Raw genomic sequence first — 23,049 nt, 5'->3', positions numbered from 1 at the left:
ATGGGCAATATACATTATATGCATTGTACATGAGTATAGGGGACATTGGAAAAACCTTCACATTTTATAATTGTATGCCACCATCTAGAGGATATGAAAAAACTGTACACGTTCATTCCGATATGCCACCTCTACTTAGAGGTTATGAAGAAGGTGTAGCCTTCACTTTATTACCAATATGACAAGGGTACATATAACTGCATATACTGTATGTATAGTTGTGCTCATAAGTTTACATACCCTGGCAGAATTTGTGAAATGTATATTTTTTTAATTACCACTGATGACTGATCATTCATTTCTTCATGGTTATGTTTTGCTTAGTGATAATGCTTTTCTGAAATGCTTGACAGTTTAATTTGAATCCCTTTAAAATAAAATTACCATATTTTCCGGACGACAGTGCGCACCGGTTAATAAACCGCGCCGACACTGTAGCGTTTTTCACCCACATATACTAGTTGCCCCTGACCATACGCTACTGATATATACCCTACGTACCAGTAGGTTGTGAAATAAGATATTGATATAGAAAGACTTTGTAAATATTTATTTACATACTGTACCTTGTTTCCAAACAGTGACTGTAACATGGCAGTAAAAGGCTCATTTTCGTGTTTTGGTTCATTATATATTTCTTGCTTGATGTATAACTTCAGTTGCTTAATAACCTGGGGTCTCGGTTTTCTTATTTTGCACTTCATAATGCACCACACATATTCGATTGGAGACTGTTCTGGACTGGGGGCCCGGTCATTCTAGTACTCCCTTTTTTTTACTATGAAGCCATGCTTTTGGAACAAAGGCAGAATGCAGCTTGGTACTGTATTGCTGAAATAAGCAGGGACGTCTCTAGAATATTGCTTGGATGGCAGCATATGTTGCTCCAAAATTTGTTATGTACATCCATCCATCCATTTTCTGAGCCAGGTTGTGGAAATGCTGGAGCAGCCCAGCTATCTTCGGGCAGGAGGCAGGATACAGTCTGAACTGTTTGCCAGCCAATTGCAGGGCACATAGAAACACACAACCATTTGCACTCAGTCACACCTATGGGCAATTTAAAGTCCTCAATTAATACATGTTTTTGGGATGTGGGAGGAAACCAGAGTGCGCAGAGAAAACCCCAGCTCTCTGGACCTCCATAGTGCCGCAAAACATACTGGGAGGATGTAAATAGCGTTTAAAGTGCATGTTTTGTGTCCATTATTTCTTTAGTCATGCTTTTGTTTTATTTACTAATTATGCTATTCTGATGGCTGTGGTGTGATTAACTTTTGTTTCGATGTGACACTGTGTGTCACACCACCTGTGTAGGTACTATGGGGCAATGTAAGCTTCTGTTTAAAGATTCATCGATCCATTTTCTTCGCCGCTTATCCTCACAAAGGTCGCGGGAGTGCTGGAGCCTATCCCAGCTGTCAACGGGCATCTATGGCAGCTACGGACAATTTAGAGTGTCCAATCAATGCATGTTTTTGGGATGGAAACCAGAGTGACCAAAGAAAACCCACGCAGGCAAACATGCAAACTCCACACAAGGAGAGCCGGGATAGAACCCTTGTCCTCAGAACTGTGAGGCCAACGCTTTACAGCTACGTCACTATGCCACCCCTGTTTACAGATGTGAAATGCTATTGTTCCTCACTGCCTCGTAAGCGCCATCATATGGTACCGAACCGACATGCTAAAACACTTGATGGCTTGCATGCTAACAATGTTTAAGTGTACTCTTTTTGGACACAACAATTGCAAATGTTGGAACTCAGTGTTTCAGAGGTCAGGGTTTTTTCTGGCTGACCAGGGACCTTTGAAAGGGAGTTTGAAAGCCTCCTGCCGAGACATCTTGGTATTTTATTTTTCTAGGGAGCCAAAGCTCACACCGCAATTATTATTACGTCCTTGACGTCTACAGTACAAGTCCACCAAAAATAGCTCTCAGAAATCACTCCTCCAGCCCCGCTCCCATTGGAGGAGCTTTTTGACACTCCAGAATAGGACATTTTTCTATCCATGATGCGATGCTGAGCGTCAGATGCCCTCTGCATTTATGCTCGCTGTCACGTCAAAACGCGCTGACACTCCCTCAACGCACACATAGGTATTGGGAAAGATGAGGGTATCAGAGCCCTCACCAAGTGCAGTGCGAAAGAGCCTTAACTGGTAGGTAAAATGATGTCTGAGAGCTTTTGTGTACACTCTCACTGCAGTTTTCTGGCTATAAACCAGACCCTGTTAACAGAAACTATTGTATGTTGTGCGTGTTTGCTTGCATGTATGTGTGTATCTGTCTGACAGGTTATTTGATGAGTTTTATGATTCTATAAGCACATTTAAGTTGTTTTGTCTCCTATGGGACTGAAAAAAGAAGCTCGTGACTTACATCATTTAACACTGGGTGAGCAAACTTCATTGAGGGGTTATCTATGATAGGAAGAGTAATACTGCTGGATGCGTTTGTCTAAGTCTATGCTCTTTTGCTTTTCCCCTCCCATACGCTGTCCTGACTTAACAAGCATCATGTCATGTTATGACATCATCCTTTTACTCCTATTTCCTCTAGTCCCTTAGCAGCCATTCATTTAAAGCTTGTTAATGTGTTTTATATATCAAATAAGCTGCAATGTGCAGCTGATGAGCTCCATTTATCTTTATATTTTTCTTTGTCAGACTGGCCTTAGCTTACATTGAGTTTTTTACTTTGAAATATTTTCAGTGGGCAAGTTTGACTCTGTCTTCGATTAGCCCTATATCCTTCTAACAGTTTGGCCACTTAAAATGACAAATTGTGACCTACACTGTGAAATGAACTGGACTATAACTAACCATCTGCACAAGTTATGACTCACAAGTAATAATTTCAAATTGTCTTTTGGCAGACTAACATTTTAACTCCAAAGATATTGAGTCATACTCAATTTGCAGTTTTACTTCACTTTTTTTTTATTGCTCTTCCAAGATAGGAGATAAAGGAGTTTGTGGTTGTGATTTTAATGATGATGTGAAGTTGTTACAGTTTAAAACTAAAGAAAACATATCCATGTAAAACATAAAAGACTGGTATACTTTGTCAAAAGCCTGTTGTTAGACAAAAATGTTGAAAAGTCTCAACAATTGGCACTTTGTCAACCAGTCACGCACACACACAAAAGAAAAATACAGTATTTGAAGCTTTCAAGAACTAAATCAACTTAACAGCGTGTACCATGTTTAATCCCTGTGTCTGCTCCTCTCGGAAATATACAACTTTTCCGAGTTGGTTATAAGGAAGGACATGGCATTTTTTGTTCTCCCCCATAAATCAGTCAAGTGACTTCTTGGCATCTGATCCCTGGACTTCAAATTCCCTTTGAAGCAATTGCTGACCCACAATCTGAAAAGCATTAAAAATGCTTTGTCCTGGACACTGAGTCCGAGTCCTTTTCACTCCCCAATGGAGGAGGCAAAGAGGGAGGCAAACTACTGTTATCACCATACCCTCATACAGTAGGTGTTAAATTGCCACAAACCTTATCTGATAGGGAAGAAAATAAATCAGGCTGAATGAAGCAGAGATAAATACACTTATTGAGTTCATGCCACAGTTGGCTGAGAAAAGGGTGTATGCAGGCATGTACACAAACAAAGGAATGGTGATTGTTTGCTGTGGCTTTTAGCACCAGTGCATCAGTTTTTCTTTGTTCCGCAACCATGGATGTGTTTGGCAGTGGCAACCTCAAGGAAAGTTGCCTGATAGTTTTTTTTTCTTCTTCTTTTTTTCCCCAGTTAGCTTCTTGCATGATAGTTTTTTTTCCCCCCTTTTTTCCCCCACATAGCTCCACCATAACGAGGTAATTGCCTCCTGTTGCAGGGGATGACAATTTAGCAAGCTAGACCACAAAAAGAGCCCCCCCCCCCCATTAAACAATCACAACAGACACATGTACACTTCCCTGTCAGGCCTGTGCCTGCAGGGCAGAGGTATGCTCTGCTCTTACCTCTTCACCTTCTCAAAAAAGGAGAAACACGTGGAAGGAAGTTGTCATTATCCGCAATCAAGCCCAGAAGACATAAAAAAAATGCTTTATGGATTAAATGTTAGTTTAAAAAAATGTTTTGTTGGACTCATAACTTGGATTCAAAAACGTTTTCTACAAGAAATTAGTTACATGCATTTTAGCCAAATCCTGAATAGCAGTAGTTACACAATGCCTCCAATTTTCCTCATGGAACAGGATGAGGAATGTGGTGCATCAGGTAGAAGTGTACCCGAACAAGAATTCATCTGTCAGCAAACCTGGGAAACATTCCTGGTCAGTAGCTCACATATGGATCGAGGGATGGAGGAGGCAGATTAGGATCTGTGGATTCCCTTTGTTTTACACAGCCTAACCTCACCAGTAAACACAAACACTCCTCTCACTGCATCCATCTCTGTGCCAACAGGCTATGCGCCAGCAAAGCAGGGTGTGTGTGTGTGTGTGTGTATGGGTGTGAGATAGCCTACTATAGGTGAAACTTGTTTACGTGTGAAATTAATTTGATGAAGTTGGCATGGGAAATTTGGCATCAGTCCCTACATGGAGCACCTCCTCCCCCTCTTATGTTGTCTGAGGTATCTATAGCGCTGAACAAATCACTTATCCTCTGTAAATTGATTGCCTGCTATTAAATCTGTTTGACTAAAGTGCAAATTGATTGTTCGGATAAATGGACTGTTTCTTTTGTTTGCATGGTGAGCAAGGGGAGAGAGTCATTCTATTGGTAGTATTGATTTTGACCTGCTTGTATTGAACTCAATGTTTTTGCTCTTGTTTTTAAATTTAATTAGCCTTCTTTACACATGAGGCCAGACTGCAGCTATTCATTAGGGGTTTAATTGTGAAAATGGCATTGAATAAAGCAAAAAAATAAAAACACATGTCTTCGAATTAGTATCTTAACTGTTCAATTAGTATCATAACTCTTAATAAATTCAACACCTCTGTTTTTCCAGAAATCTTGGCCACAACAAGCTGACTGCCATCAGCGTAGAAGTGTTTGTCAACCTAGCCAATTTAAGAGAGTTGTAAGTATCCATGCACAGCAGACATTCACAGTGTTTATAAGGAAATCTGTTTCACCAAACCCCCTGAAATATTCGCCTGGTTACCACAAACAAGAGTGAGTGATAGAGCCATAACTACCTAGTACTGGCAGTACTGGTGTTGTGTTCTAAACCACCTTACCTGAAACCAAGACTTACCTGAGACCAGAACTTACAGAGACCAAGATAAGACAATGGCTTTCAGGAGTCGAGACCGAGTGGAACCCAAGACCAAGGCAAGCTGAGACCGAGACAAGATAAAAACTAAAATGAGTCGAAACCGGGACAAGACCAAGACCACAAGAATAAATTTGACTCAACTATGACAAGGTTGCACAATTAAAGACATGCTTGTTCAGTGAAGAAAATAAAACACCCTGCTATATTGCAAGTTTTCCCACTTAGAAATCATGGAGGGGTCTGAAATTTTCATTATAGGTGCATGTCCACTGTGAGAGAGATACTCAAAAAATAAAAATCCAGAAATCACAATGTATGATTATTTAACAATTTATTTTTGTTATACAGCTGCAAATAAGTATTTGAACACCTGTCTATCAGCTAGAATTCTGACCCTCAAAGACCTGTTAGTCTGCCTTTAAAAGTCCACCTCCACTCCATGTATTATACTGAATCAGATGCACCTGTGTGAGGTCGTTGGCTGTATAAAGACGCGTGTCCACCCCATTCACTCAGTAAGACTCAAAATTTTAACATGGCCAAGACCAAAGAGTTGTCCAAAGACACCGGGGAAAAAATTGTACAATTCCACACGACTGGAAAGGGCTACGAAGAAATTGCCAAGCAGCTCGGTGAAAAAAGGTCCACTGTTGGAGCAATCACTAGAAAATGGAAGACGCTAAACATGATGGTCAATTTCAATCGGAGTGGAGCCCCATGCAAGATATCACCTCGTGGGGCTCAATGATCCTTAGAAAGGTGAGAATAGGCCCAGGACTACACGACAGGACTTGGTCAATAACCTGAAAAGAGCTGGGACCACCGTTTCCAAGGTGACTGTTGGGAATACACTAAGACGTCATGGTTTGAAATCATGCATGGCACGGAAGGTTCCCCTGCTTGAACCAGGATATGTCAAGGCCCGTCTTAAGTTTGCCAATGACCATTTGGATGATGCAGAGGAGTCATGGGAGAAAGTTTTGTGGTCAGATGAGACCAAAATTGAACTTTTTGGTCATAATTCCAGTAACCGTGTTTGGAGGAAAACAAATGATGAGTTCCATCCCAAGAACACCATCCCTACTGTGAAGCATGGGGGTGGTAGCATCATGCTTTTAGGGTGTTTTTCTGCACATGGGACCGGACAACTGCACTATATTAAGGAGAGCATGACTGCGGCCATGTATTGAGATTTTGGGGAACAACCTCTTTCCCCCAGTCAGAGCATTGAAGATAGGCCGTGGCTGAGTCTGTCAACATGACAATGACCCAAAGCACACAGCCAGGAAAACAAAGTAGTGGGTCTGTAAGAAGCATATCAAGGTTCTGGCGTGGGTTAGCAGGTCTCCAGACTTAAACCCAATAGAAAATCTTTGGAGGGAGCTGAAACTCCGTGTTTCTTAGCGACAACCCAGAAGCCTGTCTGATCTAGAGAAAATCTGTGTGGAGGAATGAGCCAAAATCCCTCTTGTAGTGTGTGCAAACCTGGTGAACAACTACAGGAAACATTTGACCTCTGTAATTGCAAACAGGCTACTGTACCAAATATTAACATTGTTTTTCTCAGGTGTTCAAATACTTATTTGCAGTTGTATAACACAAATAAATCTTTAAAAAAAATCATACATTGTGATTTCTGGATTTTTATTTTTAGATTATCTCTCTCACAGTGGACATGCACCTACAATGACAATTTCAGACCCATCCATGATTTCTGAGTGGGAGAACTTGCAATATAGCAGGGTGTTCAAATACTCATTTCCTTCACTGCAAATGCATTTGACAGCCAAAAATATGGTGTTTGCAACACTTTCAAAATACAAAATGCAAAAATCTCATGTTTTAACTGTAATACTATAAACTAAACACTATAACACTGTTGAATATAGCCAATTGAAGTTGGAATTAAAACTTATTTTCGGAAATATTTATCTCAGAAAGACAAAGGTAGATTTTCTGGAACTTACAGATAGCATTAGCCTACCTGTGTTTTTTTGTTTTCACCAAAGTACCATGAAAGACCAATAACACAAAGCTGGTTGCACTACCACACCCAGTCTTTTTTTCTTTTCTTTTTTGAGTAATATAGGGCCCATGAAATACACAAATAGCGAGGTGATATTTGGTTGCACCTTGACAGAAATTGTCAACTTTAAATGAGACACAACTGACTTAATCTTTGGGATCAGCTTGATCTCAGCAAAATAACCCAGAGATGATCAGTTTTACACTATATTTCGGATGTCCATCTCAATGCTGTTGAGTGCTTTGAAGTAGTTTTCATTCTAAATTTTCATTTCATTTTCTTTCCCAGCCCATACATTCAGCTCAGAGGACTGTAGCTGTTGCTTTTGCGGTGCAGTCTTGTCAACTCGTAACGTTTGTGGTTGTCCTAGTAGCTTCCTCGTAGGTGTTACCTTGAACTCAGTCCGATTGAGAATAAGTGGTGGTTTTCTATATTAAGCCTTTCCTCCATCACTTGATACTGTAGCCAATGTTGGCCTTGTAAATATTTTATATGGCGAAAAGAGGACTTGGCTCAGTTTCACTCAGTACCACAACAAAAGACACGTACACACTTGTACCAGAAGGAAAGGTTTCTATCCACTGGTGACATTGTCGAGCCAACCAGTCAGTCAGTCGCACCCTCCTCAACATATGTCATTTGTGCTTTATTTGTGTGTTTTTAAATTTTAAGTCATTTGAAATATTCAGATTATTTGATGTAATGAACAGCAGCCAATGTCAATCATAATATATTTGTAAAGTATTCTCACTGACCAGGTACTGTGCTCTTGTCACTTTTCAGGCGGCTGGACCACAATGAGCTGACCTCCTTACCAGATTTGGGACAGGCAGCTCCCAGGATTGTATCACTGTACCTGTGAGTATGGCCCTACTTAAAAGTGATCTGCCTCTTCGTTGCTGTATTCTTAGGTCACTGGCCTCTTTGAAATGTTCTTGAAATAGTCTAATGACATCTATCGAGGATGCAAATACTTTAACATGTCAGTTTTAGAACAGCATCAGTATCAGGCAAACTGCAAAAAGTAGAATATTACGAAAATATTACAAAAAAGTAATGAGATTTCCATTTGAGTTCTTTGGCTATCATTCTTGCATTTAACAAATATAACGCTATTAGCCAAACATTTGTGTTATGTGAGCAAGCTGCTTGCTTGCACCGACTGCTTGTGTAAATCCTAACTTGGCTCCCCTGACTTGTGAAATAGTGCCTGTGGGGGCTGCCTGCATTGGCATCTCACCAGAGATTTACTACCTTATTTGGGAGTCAGTATGTGCTTGTCCAAAATCCTGTCAATCGACCAGTCACCAGCCAAAATTCCGCCTTATGCTTATGTATATAAAATGGAAAAAAAAAAAGAAAGTTCTTTTTCCATACAATAGATTTTGCATGATTTTTGGATCTACTTTGCCAAATGAGACATATTTTAACACTTGCTAAACAAAGCGAAAGCAAATGTATTTGTATATCGCATTTCATACACAAGGTACTCAATGTGCTTTACATTATTGAAAGCCTTCAAATACATTGAAATGAAAACATTCAAAAATAAAAGTACAATTAAAACAGTGTACAGTGCAAGAAATATTGAAAAATGTATGTACTCTAAAACACATGTGAGAGAATTTTTAGCCTGAATTTGAAAACATTCACACTTGGGGTTGACATCACCTCTGTTGGGAACTTATTCTATTTGTCTGGAGCATAATAGCTAAATGGTGCTTCACCGTGTTTGCTTTGGTCTCTTCGCACCACTATTTGACTTGAGTCAGTCGATCTCAGAGCTAGTAGGGCTCTACTGGGTTTGTATTCCATAAAAGCTTAGCTTAGTAGCAATGCTTATTGACACAACCCAATCAATGTGCCTTACAAGACAAAAACATTTGAAAACAAAGGAAAAACATCTTATAAACACTGAAAACAAAGAGGAAAAACAAAAATACAATTAAAACACATGGTGCAAGAAAGAGGAGTTAAAAATATAAATGGTCTAAAAAGCATGTGGGGGGAAAAAAAGTTTTTAACCCAGACTTATATAGATTCACACTTGGAGCTGACGTCACTTCTGCCGGCAATTTATTGCATTGCTTTGCAGCACATGATAAATTATTTAAATTTAGAGATTTTCCAGAGTTTCTTCTTCTCAAGAATGTCTCAAGGTATGTAAGTCACTCAAGCATTAACAAATAAGGTTTTTTGAGGTAACAACTAAACTTTGTAGAGCCATGATGCCGGAATTATCTTTTTTTTTTTTTTTTTTTAACAATTGTTGGATTGGAGACGTTGTTGATCTTCTTAGATTAACTACAAACCTGCAATTAGAAACTAGTCCTTGTTGTTTGACTATGAACATTCTTGTTACGCATTCTAGTCTTGGTAATCATGAGCTACACTTTTGAATTTTCTTCACACCTTGCTAGATAGAGTGTGGGCCGCCTGCCTGATAGCCTGCAGCTGCTGTTCCTGTCACACTCCTGGTGATCATTTTGTTTCAGTGCTGACCATTGCACTAGTTATAGACGCTTCGGCTCTCAGTCATCTGCTTGTTTTCAGAACTGATCCTGACGCTTTTTTTCTGGTCAGAGTTTTTCTGCTTTAGATGGGAAGATGTTTTGAGATTTTATGAATGCAACAATTTTACATCTTTCCGTAACCATTTGAATTATATTTTTGGCACTTGTGCAGTGCCACCCCAATGTTTTTGACCAGTTATTTGACATACATTTTTGTACAGAACAGACCAATTGATTTGCTCTAACCATTGATTAACACGCCTTCAAATAAACCGGTTGTCTTTTTTTGTCCTGACTTGAAACCTGTTGCCAGGGAAAGGCCCATGTGTCTGACAGGAGAAGCGGCTAGAGGGAGGGTTGAATATTTACAAAGCCACACAGCTGAAGTGAAGGCCCACTGAACCACCTGCAGCTGCAGCTGTCTGTCACATAGTTTACAATAAAATGGTAACAACAAGCCCGGGCAGAGAATGAGGAGGAAGCGATGGTAGGGATGTGTCAGATCAGGGTGACATCACTGGTTCATGAAAGAGAAATAGTGTACCGGTAGAGGACATTGTCGGAGGGTCATGTTAGATGTTAAAAAAGAGAAATGCAAATTTATGTTCTCAAAAGGCCAAAGCGCCTTTGTGTCCCATGAACATTGACATTTATCTGTGACAGTTGGTGGTTGTCGAGTATGGATGGCTCTGCACAAGCCAAACATGACACAGCATGTTCGGATCCCTCTTCCAAAAGTGAACGGCTTAAAGGTCAAGTGTCATCTCTATAAACATTCTAAAATAAATATTATAATGAAAAATACATAACCATTATTCACTTCAATGTCTATACGAAAAAATAAGAGCGGAGAGCGCGTCATCCATGCGCAAAGTTGCAGAACTGTCATTCTTATTGTTTCGAGCCATATTCAGATGATATGCGATCACGGCCAAACCGCCTCCTCATCCGATCCACTTCCGCGGCGGAGATGAGCCTATGTTTAAGAGAGAAAACCAGTAAAGGTGCATCGTGTCAAGGTGTTCAATTGTCACTATTAAGCGTAATCCTTGCATCTTCAAAATGACTCCAGTAAAGCCCAAAAATGGCATCTTTCATTAGTTCTCAAACACATTGGTATTACTGTATACTTCATTTGCAATAATATAGTGTACCACATTAACGTCAGGAAGACCCTGCCTGAAAATCTTGTTTAATCGCTCATTTCCGATGCTAAAATATTCCCTTTTTTTTTGGCTGTCATTGAAAACATGCACGCTCATACCAGGGCTCAAGAGTATATGCGCTCCCTTTGGACACATTATTTTTCAATTTTGTGTCTCAAAAAAAATCTGCAGTGATGTTTTACTGCATATGCTGTGTCACACTACAAGACAAATTTGGTCTTTCACAGTTGCACTATTCCAGACTACTGCCATAAAATCTTGGCAACCACTGCTATCATGGCGACGACATGTTGTCAAAACAATGGATAGCTGCTTTGAAGGTTCAGTAAACGTTGTATTGTATGTTGACAAGGGAAAGCACGGGAGGCAATATGCTGGTTCCAATACGCACTCCTATATCAAGGTACAATTGTATGTCGGACAGTTGTCATTCATATGTCACACAACACGAAAGATAGAAAAAAAAAATCAAACTTTAGACATTTAATTTTGGTATCGTAGGGCGACTGCAAGGCCAAATCGTTGTTTGTGGATTATGTCACACTAGAACAGTGGTTTTCAAATTGGGGGGTGCAGCATCATGATGGGGAGTTTCTTTCTGCCCCCCATCCCACTTGACAGTTTTTCCAATTTCCCACCCCCGGTTTCCAAGTTTCAGTGCTTGCCTCCTCCTCCACCCAGTTGGAGAAAATTTCAAGCGGCGTCAGGGGTTGGGGAGTTAATCAGGGCGGAAAAAGTCAAACTCCAAAAAGGGGGCTGTGCCCCAAAAAGTTTGAAAGCTACTGCACTAGAAGAAGTTTTGTTGTTCCGATATATATATATGAGTGAAAGATCTGGGAACTCACCCGCAATAGCAAAGGGGCCAATATCGGGGCTAAAATCCTCTATTCTGATCTAGACATTAATGACAGACGTGCTTCACTGCCTCTCTCTTGCAACGCAGAGCAGTGAGTGGCGTCACAAACTGCACTCCATGATGTAGGTGCATGCACGTTATTGGTCATCATACTGGTGGCTATTATACACAATTATACGTCACTCACACGAAGAGTTGAAAGAAGAGTGGGAAAAGACAGAACAGACTACAATAATACTTAGACTCTCAAACGAATTTGAAGAATACTCTAGTTTAAGAAACGCAAGCAGGAAAAGAAGCAAAATGCAGACACATTTTGATCGCATTGACAATTCAAAAGCAGAGTGTGCATCTGCAAGAAAAATATCAGTGCTGCCTCCACAAATAATCTACACAGGATTATGAAGAGCTGGGCGGAGCCTAGAGGTTTACTGTGGGATGGCTCGAAAGTGGGCAGAATTTTTGTCAGGTGGTCATGATATGAAATTGCTTAAAGGGGGATGGCGTCACCACCACCACCAAATACAGAATGAGGGACGTGACCATTCAAGAACATTCATATATTTGTTCTTAAGCAATTTTCAAAACTTTAACCTGGTTAATCATGCATATTTGGGCATAGAGAGTTCCTGCTCAACAGCAATAATATTGACTTTAAAGCATCTGACGTTCTCATCAGTACACATCGTCTACCATGTCAACTTGAAAGAGAGTTTCCAATACAGCTTGGAATGCGAAATTATATTGGGCTGGTGCACTATGGATGAAAAGATTTTCAAATAATTCTCCCTTTTGTCCTTTTGGCCATTGTCACTGGACCTACTAATCTACTCATTCCTCACAAAGATGACTGGAAACTAGAGAATGGTCTTGCTAGTTGAAACGGCTAATGTGTTGCATACATCAAAAGAAGTGTCAAAAAGACCTGGACTCAGGGTAATCAGATAGTTGATGGGCCATGTTAATGAGATTTAGAATTAAGTAGAATCAAGAGGGAAAAAGCTCTTTGACATCAAAGGCTACAAGAGCGAACCAAGGCCCTCTTTATCAGACTTGTCATGGTTGCATCATGATCATGGCTGTCAGTGACAGCCAGTAAATTTTTCATAAATGCTACTATTGTTGTCCCAACTTCAAACACGTTGAGTGCATTCTCTGTCACGCACAGCTGGATTCTCAACTGTGGGAGGGAGTGAGCGTGGGTGGGTGCTTCAGTGCCGGAACTGGAATGAGCGAGAGTGGTCAATCTCTTCCACCAGTCTGATCCTGATCTGTTTTTCCCAGCAGAGGTCACCAGCTGTTGACCCTCCCTCACTTCTTAACTATCCCCTATTTTTCTCCTTCCCCATTTCATCCACTCATGCTCTGTGGTCAAAGTAGCCACTGTGTGTTACTCTGTCTTATTTGTGTTGTGTGCTTGCACGGTTCGTCCTTAACCATTTCTGCCCGTGTTTATTCAGGTGGGTACTGTTGTGTGCGCCCCCCGCCCCCCCAACCATGTCCCAACTCCCACTCACCAGTCAATGGCTGAGTGTGCCCATTGACTAGCTATAGGCTAGAAAGGAAGGATGATTGACCTTATTTTGACAGAGTTTGAGTGGTGGAACACCTGCTCTCTCCTTTTTTATTTTTAATTGTTTTTTTAAAGCTTTTTCAGCACATACAACTCTTGGAATAAAACTCAAAATATTGTGAGGCTTGTTTGAGTATGAAGATGGGCTAAATTAATGTCTCACCTCTATCCTTCTTGTGTGGGATATTCTTATTCATGTAAGGTTAATTAAAGACTCACGATGTCAAGATGACAGTGAATGGTTGTTCTTTATGCAGTATGTGCCATGTGGTTGACTGGCAAAAAGTCCAAGCTGTACCCTTCTTCTTGTCTCCTGCGACTGTAACAAGGCTCAAAATCTTAATCGATTTTATTTTCGTGGTCTAGTTGTTCTGGGCTTGAATACCACTTTACAGGTGCCAAGTTGGTCAACTGCATAGATTTGAAAGAAACTCAGAAACTAAACATTGGTTCAGCAAAATCTTGAAGCATGCCTCAAATAATGCAGTGAATGTGTCTTTTTTTTTTATTTCCCAGACACCATAACAAAATCCGGAGTATTGAGGGGATACGGATAAGAGACATGGTTTCTTTGGAAACCTTGGACCTAAGCAATAATGACATCACTGAACTACGAGGACACTCCTTTCCTGCAGGCCTTCAGATTAGAGATTTGTAAGTATTTGTGGGACATCAAAATACTCATTAAAAGGCACCTGGACTAGTGACACTGAGTTAAGTCAAATCTGCGGTAACATAGTAGCCGTTTTTCTAGCCATTGTCATTAAACTGTACAATGTTGATATGATACTCATAGTTTTACCATTTGCACTGTCATAATGGCAGTTTGTAATCCAACTGACAAGAAGAAGAAATGTGGCCTCTCCCAGACTTATGTGCGTATTAAGAGTGCAGCTGTGTTTGGATGTCCTCAGGTACCTAAGCAACAACAAGATCAGCACATTAGAGCTGGGAGCACTGGACCATCTCGGCTCTACTCTCCAGGTCCTGAGATTGAGCCGAAACCGTGTCAGTCAGATTCCTGTGAGGGCATTCCAGCTCCCAAGGCTCACCCAGCTGTGAGTACTTATGGATTTATTTTGAAAAAACATAGTGTGCTTGTAAAGACATGGATTTATTTGGATCAGTCAGAAACGGTCCTTTCAGAAAAAATACTTTATTACATTTGGTGTAAATGTAAGAATGTAATCCCTCACTAATTTATGGTTATGGGGGGGATTAAAAATAGATCACCTGTTTTAACAAAGAACAATAGTAAGTGTTTGGGTGCTATGTTGTTTAAGTTCCTTGTGTTTTCGACATACTTGGCAGATCAAGATGATTCTCAAACTCAATGTTTTTAACATAATACTGTACCTTTAGAGGAGGCCCCATAGCTCAGTGGTTAGAGCACTGGTTTGATAAACCAGGGGTTGTGGGTTCGTATCCCACTGGGGCCTCCACTCCCTGAGGAGGGTTGCGTCAGGAAGGGCATCCGGCGTAAATATTGTGCCAAACATATATATGCGTTCATCTGAGATGATACGCTGTGGCGACCCCGAAAGGGACAAGCCGAAAGGAAAACAACAACAACTGTACCTTTAGTGGCTGGATTTAACAAAGTAAAGTAAAGTAAATATTATTGGTGATTTATTAACTGCTTCTATGTTCTTGAATTCGTTAGTTCATTCTCCACATAATATTAACTTAGCTGAACTTCCTTTCCTTATCTTAGTTAATATATTAATGGTTCACACTTCTAACCCAAAGACGAAAGGTGCTCTCATAATTGGAAGTCTAAGCTGTTTTGGCTCAATCCGGTTCTACAGGTGCCTACTTTTTGGGAAGGCTACTGTGTAGTCCCACAGAAATGCCATCCATTTGAAAGTGCATTCCAATAAATGTGATTCATTTTCTTCTTTTTTTGTTGCCGAAGCCCTATTGTGGTGGTTTAGTGGTTCACTCTGTTATTGTCCTTCTAACTTTAAAGGAATTCACTGTGCGTGTGGGGATTGTATTGTTCATCTGTAACTTAGTCCATCATTGTATGAGACTGATCTGAATAGTCATTCTGTCTGTGGGAATTTAAATTAAATTTCTCCATATTTTGTCTTTGTATTCTTTCCAACCCGCAGTGAACTCAACAGGAATCGTATCCGTCAAGTTGAAGGTTTGACTTTCCAGGGTCTTTCGAGCTTGGAGGTGCTTAAGCTCCAAAGAAATAGCATCAGCAAGCTGACAGATGGTGCTTTCTGGGATCTTGCCAAAATGAAAGTCCTGTAGGTATCAGTGGGAAGACTTGAAACACAAGGAATAATCAGAAATTTTTTATGTAACCAAAAATGATTTTTTTTTTTAACAAGGTCATTTGAACCAGCCAACGTGCATTAAACAGTTTCTCACAAATATGAAAGTGCACATCTGATTTTGGGAGCGTTCCTTAATGTATTTTGTAGGATTTTTAGTTAGACAATTATGTTTTACCTCTCATTTTTATTGTTTTGACATACAAGTACATAAATCATTTTACACTTGAGACTATGTGAGTCCCAGGATACACATGTCTGGAAACAATTAGTCCCTGCAATTTATCATGAAAACGTTGGGCTTTGTCACAGTTTTAAATCTGATGCCATGAAGCTCATCTGTTACTTTTTTCTTTATTTTTATCATTCAATCAAATGACCCTGGAAATGAGTTTGCCAAAGTTGACCACTGCCTGAATATTGATGTGTGCTGCTGTGGTTATGGTTTATAAACTGTTAACTTTCCCGTGCGTGTGTTGGTGGAGACCTTCCACACACAGGGATACAAAAGTACAAATCCTCTTTAAGTGCTAGCCAATTGGAGGCAGATTTGGGCAAGTGATCACTTCCTGAGCCCTGGAACCTTAAATGAGAGAGGATTTAACATCACATTGTCAAAATAGAGTAGATATTACATGACCTATTGGATACATTGTTAATGCAAACCAGTGGATTTCCCCTTTAATACTGTAATAGACAATACTTTTTACTTCTGAAATTTATATTTACCAATTTGCAAGCAACATCCTGTTATCATCAGTGCACTGTATCAAGCTTGTTGAAATATCTGGTTGAATATATTGGTAATGCTTAATTGTTTCTAATACAGACACCTGGACTACAACAGCCTGACCGAAGTAAACAGTGGCTCCCTGTATGGCTTGACTTCTCTTCAGCAGCTTTTCCTCATTAACAACTCAATAACCCGTATCAATCCTGATGGCTGGAAGTTCTGCCAGAAGCTGCGAGAACTGTGAGTACAAGAAATATAATGTAAATTACAGAATTAGCAGACATATGTTGTTAAAAAAAAAGTAATAAAATGGTTGAATCCCTCTTTGAGCTGTCACCTTATCGTGGTGGAGGGGGTTTGTGTGTCCCGATGATTCTAGGAGCTAAGTTGTCTGGGACTTCATGCCCCTCGCAGCGTCACCTATGGCAAAAAGGTCCGAGGTGACGGACCAGATAAAGTACGACTCCAAAACCCCTATGACGAATACAAAAATTGGATCTTGGTTTCCCTTGCCCAGACGCAGGTCACCAGGGCCCCCCTATGGAGCCAAACCTGGAGGTGGGGCTTGAAGGCGACCGCCTGGTGGCCAGGCATGCACATATGGGGCTCGGCCCGGCACAGCCCGGAAGGGTAACATGGGTCCTCCTTCCCTTGGGCTTACCACCTCTGAGAGGGGCCATAGAGGTCGGGTGCATTGTGAGCTGGGCGGTGGCCAAAGGCAGGGAGCTTGGAGATTTGATCCTCGGCTACAGAAACTACCTCTAGGGAAATGGAATGTCACCTCTATGGCAGGGTAGGAGCCCAAGTTGGTGCGTGAGGTTGAGAAGTTACAACTAGATATAGTTGGACTCACCTCTACGCACTGCTTGGGCTCTGGTACCAGTCCTCTTAATAGGGGTTGGACTCTGTTCCACTCTGGATTTGCCCACTATGAGAGACGCCAAACAGGTGTGGGTATATTCATTGCCCCCTAGCTCGGGTCCTGTACGTTGGGGTTTACCCTGGTGGATGAGAGGGTAGTGTAATGGTCTTCTGACTGGATTCCCAAAAAAAGAGTATTAAACAGCTGCAGCTAATTCAGAATGCTGCAGCTCGCGTTCTGACCAAAACAAAGCAGTCAGAGCATATACAGTAACTCCAATCCTAAAGTCCTTGCACTGGCTTCCAGTCAGCTTTAGAATAGATTTAAAGTTCAGCTCCTGGTCTATAAATCACTATATGATTTAGGTCCTGAATACATGAAAGAAATGCTTACAGAATACAAACCCAGTAGAGCTCTGAGATCGACTGACTCAGGTCAAATAGTGGAGTGCATAGTCCAAAGCAAACATGGTGAAGCAGGCTTTAGTTATTATGCTGCACACAAATGGAATACGTTGCCAACAGAGGTGTGGTCAGCCCCAAGTGTGAATGTTTTTAAATCCAGGTTGAAAACTCCTCTTTTTTTTTTTCTCATGTTTTTTAGAATATGTCCACTTTTTGATCATATTACTTCCACTGTGTGCAGTTTTAATTCTTTTTTTTTAATATTTTGTTTGTCATTTTTATTGTTTTCATCCCGTTTTAAATGTTTTATCTCTTTGTTTTTAAATGCCTTTAATCATGTAAAGCAGAATGAGTTACAGTATCTCATGTATGATATCCCTTATACAAATAAATTTGTTTGCTTGCTCGCTTCCCTCCGCCCTCACGTAGGGGGACGGGTCCTAACTGTTGTTTGTGCACCAAACAGCAGTGCAGAGTACCCACCCTTTTTGGAGTCCTTAGAGAAAGCGCTCCTCTGGGGACTCCATCATTCTGCTGGGGGACTTCAATGCTCACGTGGGCAATAACAGTGAGACCTGGAAGGGTGTGATTTGGAAGAATGCCCCCCCCCCTCCCCCCAATCAAAACCCGAGTGTTGTTCTGTTATTGGACTTCTGTGCTCATCACGGATTGTCCATAACAAACACCATGTTCAGGCATAGGGGTGTCCACATGTGCACCTGGTACCAAGACACCCTAGGCTGCAGTTCGTTGATCGACTTTGTAGTCGTGTCATCAGTCTCAGACTCATGTCTTGGACACTCCGGTGAAGAGAGGAGTGGAGCTGTTAACTGATCACCACCTGGTGGTGAGTTGGCTCCGATGGTTGGGGAAGATGCCGGTCCGACGGGGCAAGCCCAAACGTATCGTGAGGGTCTGTTGGGAACGGCTGGCAGATTCCCCTGTCAGAAGCGATTTTTACTCCCACCTCCAAAAGAACTTTGCTCACGTTCTGGGGGTTAGGAGGTCTGGGGGTCATTGAGTCAGAGTGGATGATGTTCCGCGCCTCCATTGCTGAGGCAGCCGACCGGAGCTGTGGCCGTAAGGTGGTCGGTGCCTGTCGTGGCGGCAACCCCAGAACACATTGGTGGGGTGAGGGTTGCTGTCAAGCTGAAATGAAAAAAGTCCCATGGGCATTTTTAGCCTGCGAGACTCCTGCGGCAGCTGATCGGTACCGGCTGGCTAAGAGGAATGCAGCTTCGGTGGTCATTGAGGGAAAAACCCGGGTGTGAGAGGAGTTTGATAAGATCATGGAGAACGACTTCAGGACAGCTTTGAGGAAATTCTGGTCCACTGTCTGGTGTCTCAGAGGGGAAGCAGTGCACTGTCAATACTGTGTATAGTGGGGATGGGGTACTGCTGACCTCAACTCGGGATGTTGTGAGTTAGTAGGGAGAATACTTCGAAGGCCTCCTCAATTCAACCAACACGCCTTCCCATGAGGAAGAGTCTGGGTTCTCTGAGGCGGGGTTTTCTATGTCTGAGGTTGAGGTCACTGAGGTGGTTAAAAAGCTCCTTGGTGGCAGGGCCCCAGCGGTGGATGAAATTCGGTCAGAGTTCCTAAAGTTTCTGGATGTTGTGGCGCTGTCCTGGTTGACACGCCTCTGCAACATCACGTGGACATCGGGGACTGTGCCTCTGGATTGGCCGACTGGGGTGGTGGTCCCCCTTTTCAAGAAGAGTGACCGGAGGGTGTGTTCCAACTATAGGGAGATCAGACTGCTCAGCCTCCCTGGTAAGGTCTATTCAGGGGTGCGGGAGAGAAAGGTCCGTTGGGAAGACAAATTTCAGATCCAGGAGGAGCAATGTGGTTTTCGTCCTGGCTGTGGAACACTAAACCAGCTCTACACCCTCGGCAAGATCCTCGAGGGTGCATGGGAGTTCACCCAACGAGTCTACATGTGTTTTATGGACTTGGAGAAGGCGTTCGACCAAGTCCCTTGGGGAATCTTGTTGGGGGTTCTTCAAGAGTATGGGGTACTGATCCCCCTGATATGGGCTGTTCGGTCCCCGTACGACCACTGTCAGAATTTGGTCCGTATTGCCGGCAATAAGTTGGACACGTTTCCGGTGAGAGTTGGACTCCGCCAAGGCTGCCCGTTGTCACCGATTTTGTTCACAACTTCTATGGGCAGAATTTGTAGGCGCAACCGAGGCGTAGAGGGTGTCTGGTTTAGTGGCCTCAACATCGCATCTCTGCTCTTTGCAGATGATGTGGTTCTGTTGGCTTCATCAAGCTGCGATCTCCAGCTGTCACTGGAGCGATTCGCAGCAGAGTGTGAAGCGGCTGGGATGAGAATTAGCACCTCCAAATCCGAGACTATGGTCCTCATTCGGAAAAGGTTGGCGTGCCCTCTCCAGGTCGGGGATGAGAACCTTCCCCGAGTGGAGGAGTTCAAGTATCTTGGGGTCTTGTTCACGAGTGAGGGAAGAATGGAGCGGGAGATCGACAAACTGGTCGGTGCAGCGACTGCAGTGATGCGGCCTTTGTATCGGTCCGTTGTGATGAAGAGGGAGCGAAGTCGAATGGCGAAGCTCTCAATTTACCAGTCGATCTACGTTCCTACCCTCATCATCTGATCCGGATGCGTCCCAGACACCTCCCTGGTGAGGTGTTCCGGACATGTCCCACCGGAAAGAGAGCCCGGGGACGACCCAGGACACGCTAGAGAGACTATGTCTCTCGGTTGGCCTGGGAATGCCTCGGCATCCCTCCGAAAGAGCCAGAAGAAGTGGCCGGGGAAAGAGAAGTCTGGGTATCCCTGCTGAAGCTACTTCCCCCGCGACCCGACCTGGAGAAGAGGTAGAAAATGAATGGGTGGATGGAAAATGGATGAAGCTCCAGCTTGTAGTTTACCCAAAATTAACCAACTGCTTACAGTATTATAGATAACAAACATTTCCAACAAAGCTTATCATAATGCCTAAAGTGAGTTTTATCATTTTTGTATCAACAGACCTTCACTTTAGGTACATTTAACCAATATTATCTTAATGCATTAACAAGGGTTAAATGACAGGGCTTTAACACTCAATATGATAAAATATTTCAAGAATAATTTTGTTTATTCCAAAATTAAACCTGCACTCAACAGCATTGGCACTGTTTTAGTTTTTTTTTTTTTTTTCTGGGAAGTCTAGGGGTGTAATTTCATCCTAAATTTGTGAGAGATTATCTGATAGTTGTGTTGTGGTGATTAAATGGAAGGCTCACGTTTACCTTCATTGTCTTCTTAAGGGCAAAGTATTAGCTGAGAGCCTTCCCCTTCTCTGTTGACATAACGGTAATTGCAGTGATATATGTATAGTGCTTTGCTGAGCCCGGCGTTGCTAACTGTGAGATAGCCCAGGGTTTCTGTGTTTGTTAACGTCTAACAGTTAGACAAGATTATGCGGTAGATGGCCTGGATGTAAATTTGCTGCTGATATCTTAGGGTCATATCCTGTAAGCATGTCAATGAAAGATTGATTGTACCCTTTGCTGTCTTCTTGGCGGTACATAAATCACAAGTAATAGTGATCCTGTAGCTCTGTTTTAATCCGGGGTGTTAATGAGAGTATTTGACCCACCCATTTAAACTTTCCAGTTTACTTTAAACTTCTACTTTTCCTGTTTGGCAAAAAAAAAAAAAAAAAAGTGTAACTTTATTGGACATTTAATGGCCACAGTGGGCCTCAAAAAGACAATTAGTGAGTGTTATGAATGTAATTTTTTTTCTATGAACCTTGTTTAGAGTCTGAGTGTCTCCTATGATTTTGCTCTTGATTTACAGTGATAGGGTAAGGATCACAATAGTCGCGCACCTGGTTTAGTAGCCAATAGACTTTCAACAGGCCACAAAGCGAATAGAATGTCACCTTGCTTATGTGTTCTATAATCCCGTCCATATCTCACACAAAACAATTTTGTTCCCCCCATTTCTCTCTTTGACTCCTTTTTCCCTGTTTTCTGTGTTTCGCTGAATCCTTCCCCATCCAGGAATCTGTCATATAACAACTTGACACGTCTGGATGAAGGCAGTCTGGCTGTGCTGGGGGATCTTCACACTCTTCGTCTGGGGCACAACTCAATTAGCCACATTGCCGAGGGAGCATTCAGAGGCCTCAGGGCTGTGCGCATCCTGTAAGTGTGTACCCCCTCATCTACCATTAGCAAGTTGAAATCACTCAACAACCCCTACATACCGGCAAATGTGGTGCGCTAGCTGATGATAAGGCAATCTGCCGCATGGGAACAGTGAAAGCTAATATGTTTTAATATTAGTTAAGCTCTTGTAACACAGTAAGCATATTAAGTGTAGTAAGACCCTATAAGTACGATCTATGGCTAGAACGATGAATCAATAAAATTGATAATCGATCAGTAAAGGTGCTGGCAACTAATTTCATTAGCTCTTTGTGGTGTTGCATGATTACTACTTAAAGGGGAATTCTGATGCTTTGTATTAACAATGTATTCAACAGGTCATGTCACATGTACTGTATCTTGAAAATGTGATGTTAATCCTCTCTCATTTAATGGTGTTTTGAGAAGATTTTTATCAGCAGTTACGGATTTTCATAGGAGCTGCCATTTTGGCGGGTCACATGACCTACCTGCTCGGATGTGATGTAATAGGCGCGCTAACAAATGGTCGATTGCGATGGGACGCTACTATGGCCAGTGTTGATTTCTCAGATTTATCCTCATCTGATGAAGAAATAGCAGTATCTGTTGATTAGGAAGACGGAGGAATACTTCCATATAGATAGATTTGATATTCCATGCAAATTCTACATTGTTTACAGCCACAGGTTCAAATCTGTATGATGTGAATGTTGTTGTTGTCTCTATCTATATGTGCCCTGTGACTGACTGGGGACCAGTTCACGTTGTAGTCTGCCTTTTGCCCAAAATGAGCTTGAATCGGCTCCAGCACCCTGATATCCTGAACAGAATAAACGGTACTGAGAATGGATGGTCACAAAGTAGCCAGAATATATGCTGTAGTATGACTTTTCTTTTAGTACCTTTTTGCATGTGTTCCTACATCGTCTGTGTGAATATTTTGTTGTTTTAAGGTAAAAGATGACAGTGACCTTCATGCTCATTTTCGATAGCCCATCGGTGGTGTTTTACATTGTGCGTTAGCATTAAGACGGCAATGTTTGTAAACCATATGTGGCGTATTAAATATACAATGTGTAATTACTTTTTGTTATCTATTTAGTTTTAGAGTAAACTTCAACTGGAGTGTCTATAAACAGCTTAAAACAAGCAAAGTTGGAATCTTTGCGCAACTGTCCGCTATTTGCCAAACTGAACTCAGTACACACAAATAGAGCAGATATGCAGAGAGCTGCTATG

At 41.8% G+C, this 23,049-nt stretch overlaps 1 protein-coding gene and 1 non-coding gene across 3 annotated transcripts in view; both read left to right on the top strand.

Annotated features, from left to right (window-relative positions):
* lrig1 (leucine-rich repeats and immunoglobulin-like domains 1) overlaps positions 1–23,049 on the top strand; it is a 46,280-nt gene that overhangs the window by 7,420 nt on the left and 15,811 nt on the right. For both annotated transcript variants that reach the window (XM_061832017.1, XM_061832016.1), the window contains exons 2-8: positions 4,976–5,047; positions 8,055–8,129; positions 13,896–14,033; positions 14,294–14,437; positions 15,494–15,637; positions 16,494–16,637; positions 21,682–21,825. In XM_061832017.1, the coding sequence (XP_061688001.1) occupies positions 13,942–14,033; positions 14,294–14,437; positions 15,494–15,637; positions 16,494–16,637; positions 21,682–21,825 (668 nt within the window). In that variant the 5' untranslated portion in view covers positions 4,976–5,047; positions 8,055–8,129; positions 13,896–13,941. The remainder of the gene's footprint in view (positions 1–4,975; positions 5,048–8,054; positions 8,130–13,895; positions 14,034–14,293; positions 14,438–15,493; positions 15,638–16,493; positions 16,638–21,681; positions 21,826–23,049) is intronic.
* On the top strand, positions 14,746–14,818 carry trnai-gau (transfer RNA isoleucine (anticodon GAU)). Its single transcript has one exon. It is a non-coding gene; the product is annotated as a tRNA-Ile (tRNA).

The sequence above is a fragment of the Syngnathoides biaculeatus genome, chromosome 10 (assembly GCF_019802595.1).
Source record: "Syngnathoides biaculeatus isolate LvHL_M chromosome 10, ASM1980259v1, whole genome shotgun sequence".
In the NCBI taxonomy this organism is placed as follows: Eukaryota; Metazoa; Chordata; class Actinopteri; order Syngnathiformes; family Syngnathidae; genus Syngnathoides; species Syngnathoides biaculeatus.
The sequence above is the reverse complement of the archived record's forward strand: the minus strand, read 5'-3'. Positions and strand labels throughout refer to the sequence as shown.